The 5,260-nt window shown below is 42.1% G+C and overlaps 1 protein-coding gene across 1 annotated transcript in view; it reads left to right on the plus strand.

Annotated features, from left to right (window-relative positions):
- LOC118420652 (UDP-glucuronate 4-epimerase 6-like) overlaps window positions 1–5,260 on the plus strand; it is a 26,150-nt gene that overhangs the window by 10,561 nt on the left and 10,329 nt on the right. Inside the window, exon 2 of the mRNA XM_035827528.1 lies at window positions 580–756. Within this exon, the coding sequence (XP_035683421.1) occupies window positions 681–756 (76 nt within the window). The 5' untranslated portion in view covers window positions 580–680. The remainder of the gene's footprint in view (window positions 1–579; window positions 757–5,260) is intronic.

Raw genomic sequence — 5,260 nt, forward strand, 5'->3', positions numbered from 1 at the left:
TTTGGGCTCAAGATACCTAGGAGCCAGTAATCAGCGACGGCCGGCAATCATCGACCAAGTACAAAAAGAAATGGCCAGCAAAAGTGTATCATGAGCCAAAAAAGGCCTCAGAGAGCCTGCTATGGAGGCTATCAAAATACATGAAATCCAGCGGTATGTAACCGGCTTTTGGACCCATTACAGTGATTACTTACTTTAGGAAAGCTCTGGTACATTTTCGGAAATCAGTTTGATACAGAACGCACGAGAGCTGCAGTGATCTAAGATTGACGGTTGAGGAAAGCGCCGTTGTCAGCCCGACTGCTCATTTGTTGGGCGACAGAATTTCAAACCAATGAACTCCCGTAGGTCAACTGTAACGCAGTCTGCACTGCCAAAGCGCTCTCGGTTCCCGGTATGTATCTTCCTCGGGGCTAATCACCAAAATCAATACGTACTATTGCTTTGTGATCCTTTATTACAATTCAAAGCAAAGTGAGCCGCTTTTGTAATAGGCAGTATCGCAGATATGTTGGCTTCTACGGTAGTCACCGGAGCTCCTAATTATGTAGCAGGCTTCCCTTCCCTCATCTGTTCCAGGCGTACCTGAACCTCCCGGGCACTGACGTGTTGGGGAAGGGCGGCGGTGGTGGCGCTAACAACCGGCGGGGACAAGGTGAAGGAGGCCCGGCAGTAGAACGATGAGGATCCGGCACGTCACGCTACTGGTGGCCGCAGTCTTCCTGGGCGGCATCAGTGTCACCTATGTCCTACTGGGTAAGGTCAGATATCTATTACCACTTTGGTGATTCTTTGCGTTTGGTAATAAGGGCTTGAACATTGGTTTATTCACACACAGCGTACGTTAGTACCATTGTATGTTCGTCCTTTCGTGTCAGATTTCGGTTAAGCACAAATCAGTGCGCTGAGTAATTCCCTCGTTGCGATGTCACCCAGGAGAAGATGGCACGTACGTACCGTCTGCATGGATTCATTCATTTATCACTTACGTTTTATATATAACGAACAGAATGTCTTTACTGGACGCACGACTTAGTACGTAATAAACAGGCATTTTGACACGATATAAATTTATATCTGCCTCAATGTTAGCGGTACGAGTCATTATTCAAGCAGCACGTATTTGTTTGTCACCATGCTTGTAGTATCTTTCCAATCCCTATGAAAATTAATCACGCCAAGCATATTCGACAAACTTGTCCCCAGGAAAGAAGATCTATGTCCAGTCGTGTTGACAAGATGTGTTACAGAAAATTCAGGAGCATGCGTGTACATGTATCCGACAAAGGAAACCAATCTGAGGTTAGCACCTCAGCAGTAATGCAGACTGTCAGTTTTCATTATAGCCATCGATGCGTGCTGGCTGTTCATGCATACATAGTGGCATGCATGGGATAGGCCATTACCACACGTCGCCTACACTACATCACTGATGTACTGAGATGTTGTCATTACGTAGAGAGATTTGTGAGAGAACCTACAGATCAAATCAGACCAAAAGTAACATGTGAAAATGTGAAGACTTTTTGCAGTAAACCTTTTTTCGGGGAGGGGGGGGGGTGGTTGTGTTGGATCGATTCCTTGATGGTTCTGATGTATTGAGATGCTGTCATTACGTAGAGGTTTGTGAGAAAACCTACAGATCAAACCAGCCCAAGAGTAACATTATGAAAATCCGACTTTTTGAATAGAAAAAAAATGTGAGGGGGGTGATTTGGGGTCGATTTCTTGATGGCTCTGAAGTACTGAGATGTAGCAATTACATAGAGATTTGTGAGGAAACTGACAGATCAAAAGTAACATATGAAAATCCGAAGACTTTTTGAAGTAAAAAAAGGAAATTTTTTTTGGGGGGGGGGGGCTGTTGGTTCAATTTCTTGATGGTTCTGATGTACTGAGATGTAGCCATTACATAGAGATTTGTGAGAAAACCTAAACATCAAAAGAAATGTGGATCGATTTCTTGATAGTTCGTGATGGGACAGCAAAGATAATCGGCCCTAACATAGATTTAATTTGATTTGTGGGTCGCTGATTGGTCCGAAAGCTTATCAAATTGTTTGGCCAAGAAGTATTTCAATTGGATGATCGACGTGATGTCGTTACAACCGTTCAGTTCAAATGTGATTTGTCAATTATAATACACTAGATGTCTGATTACTAGAACATTAATTCCTTTATCAGTTTATAACCATACATTTACAGTCTTTAACTAAATGGATTTAGATGAATCTGGACTTATGGATAGGCTGATCAACAAATCGGATGATTTCTTCGTTTCTAGAATGAGTGGACTTTTGAGTAGTTCTGGAGCAAAGACATAGCACCGACGTAGCTAATCTTCTTCGCAAGCTCTGACGAAAATTATGTTTTCTATCTATTTTTCAGCCAAAAATATTCTCAGTTATAGTGAGCAGCCGATGGAAAACGTGACATCCAAAGCCATTTGAAAGTCGTAAAAAATCACAACATTTACTATACGGAGATTAAATTACAACGTTTTTCTTCCTTTACTTCCTATAGACACTATATCAAAACTTATGAAGAATCTCTCACAAAGATATAAGATACTTAATTAAATTTCCTCTCACGTACTAGACGGCACTGTGACACAGTAAGCACGCACAATTCAGATATTTCATCTGTTTGTGGCGGAGATCCTTTCCACGGAAGATTACCGTAGACAACGTGCAGTAGGAAGTAAATGGCATGCATTATCTAGTGTAAGAGGACGTGGTACTGAAATAGTGTTTAGGTTCTTGAGCGCCACAGTGAAGTTTAAACTTTGCCATGCTCTACGTAATTAGCTCGTTGGTGCGACCACACAACAAATGTTTTTGAAAAGTTAGTCTAATTGCTAATTTAATTCAAACAGATTTCACCAACGCGCACTTGGGGCACCGGTGCGGCACTGCGGGGTTCGTTCACTGCGGCACGGATGTGTTATTTTCTCAGATTTTTTAGATGACTTAAATATTGCGTAATACGTAAAAGTATGAAGATACAAAATACACAAAAGGTATTAAAGAAAAATCATTCTTTACCGCTGAAATTCGTTGAGTATCTTTTGAAACCTGTAGTGCCGCATTGGTGCTGCAAGTGCAGTGAGATACCACCTTTTAGTGTTAATAAACCGCACAGAAAGAGCAATACGCATTCGCAGAAAAGCCAACAAAAGATACGGCCAGCTGCAATTCAAAATAGAGCTCTCACTATCGTTTGGTAAAAGTATCTTTGCGGTGTCTATTTGGTTAACTGACCCTTTATCTCCGACCACAACATGCCTGAGGCGTAACGCTCTCTAACACCATTAGCTTTTAGAGTCTTTGTGAAAGATGTTGATTCAACAGATTACAACACTGCAATGCGTGGAAAGGCGCTATCAACACTCGGATTCACCATTCGGAGAATGACGTTTCGTCAACGCAAAAACAGAAAGCGGCTGGGGTAAATGGATTGAATGATGAGGGAAACTTTAAATTTGACAGGCGTTACAAAACTATCTCCAAGTTGAGTGTTTAGTATTTTTTAAACTTGCTTTTGGACAGTCGAGGACAATGTTTGGACAATGCACTTAATTCCGTAACTTATATTAACAGTGTCACATGCACAGCACAAACAGAAGGTAAAAGTAGTTTTTCTTTTCTTTATCCTCCCCGACGGAAGTCAAGTACCTATTTTTACACCTGGGTGAAGTGAGGAAGGTCGTGTTAAGTGCCTTTCCCAAAGGCGCAACGTCGGGGGCACGGCGGGTATCGAACTCGGGACCTCGGTTGTCGTCAAGAGAGTTCCATAATTTGGCTGTCCGGGTAAAGAGACTGTTACTGTAGAAGGACTTGGAAACTGGCAATTTGAATTGAACAATAAAACGATGTGAGTTTGAGGAGAACCTAGTGTTGCGCTGAAAGGCTCTCACCGGAAGGACAAGTAGTGTGAGATCATGATTATATGGAGCAACAGCCATGGAAGTACCGGTAAAAGAGAGACAGGGATGCAACGTTTCGCCTGTGCGAGAGAGGGTCAAGCTTGGATTTTTATATGTTAAGGAACGATAGATTGAAGCTGCATAGTATACTGACGACTGCAGCAGCATAACACATTGGAATACTCGTAATATAACGTGACTGTTTGTTAAGGTGTGGTAGCTGAGAAGCCCATCATTTCTTCCATGTGTAAAGGATTTTACTGAGGCCTTATGTATAGCACTACCACAAGTACACGTTTTAATATTTAGCACGTTGCCACTCTCAAACTACCATCAATGTATAAATATTAATGCAAAAGAAACGCTTCGTAAAATGATGACATCGATTTCAGTTTTGACGATTGCACACATTGTAAAAAAAGACGACCATTGAACAAGAAATCAAAATGGCCGTAAAAATAGGGTCCTGCCACTAGCGAGACCCCTTACTGACACGTATTACACACAAGTACACAACAATTAATGACGTGGTCTCTGTTGCTGACGATTCAGCTTATAACAAGTATACGCTCTCGCCCTTTAAGTCAAAGGGGTTGCTTCATTCGCATCAAAAGGTCTCAAGTTAATCAATACTCAATTTCCAGGCGGGGACATAACTGCCGAAAGCGATAGGAGTGAAAGTCGTTAAAAGTTGGCACATCTTCAGATTGGGACCTGTTTCCGATGGGGAAATCAATCTGACTGGGAGAGAAAGTCTAACGACACCTTAAATGAATGATGCATGTGGAGGAAGACTGGATGAGACACTGGTGTCAGCGATTTTAGAGACTATCGTAAAACTTTTGTAGGTAACTAAATATGCCAAACAGATAGCATTGACCTCAGCTGTCTATTGTCAGAGGGGTAATAATGACCCTTTCTGAAGTGTATATTGTGTCGGACCATGTAAGTACCAAATAAAACACCGAGTGTGCGAAGCCAACTAAATATGTAAAAAAGATAGCGTTGGCCTCAGCTATCTATTGATACAGGGGTAAAGACCCGTCCTAAAGTGCATACGGTGTCGGTCTCTGTAACCACTGAATAAACCACCGAGTGAGCGAAGCCAAACCTTATATTCGTCAATTCCCGTGTATCAAAGTTTGAAGAGGATGAGTATAACAGTTGAACACACACAACTACCAGTGGACTATCCCTTGTTGTAGTGCTTGTGCAGGTGTTTGGCCCAAGGGCTATAGAACAGGAGATGGGCACCATACTACACACCGTAAAGGAGAAAACAATCGTAACGAACTAAATTTACCCAAGGGCGCTCTGCTAATCTCCAAGCAGATC

This window comes from Branchiostoma floridae, chromosome 8 (assembly GCF_000003815.2).
Source record: "Branchiostoma floridae strain S238N-H82 chromosome 8, Bfl_VNyyK, whole genome shotgun sequence".
NCBI lineage: Eukaryota > Metazoa > Chordata > Leptocardii > Amphioxiformes > Branchiostomatidae > Branchiostoma > Branchiostoma floridae.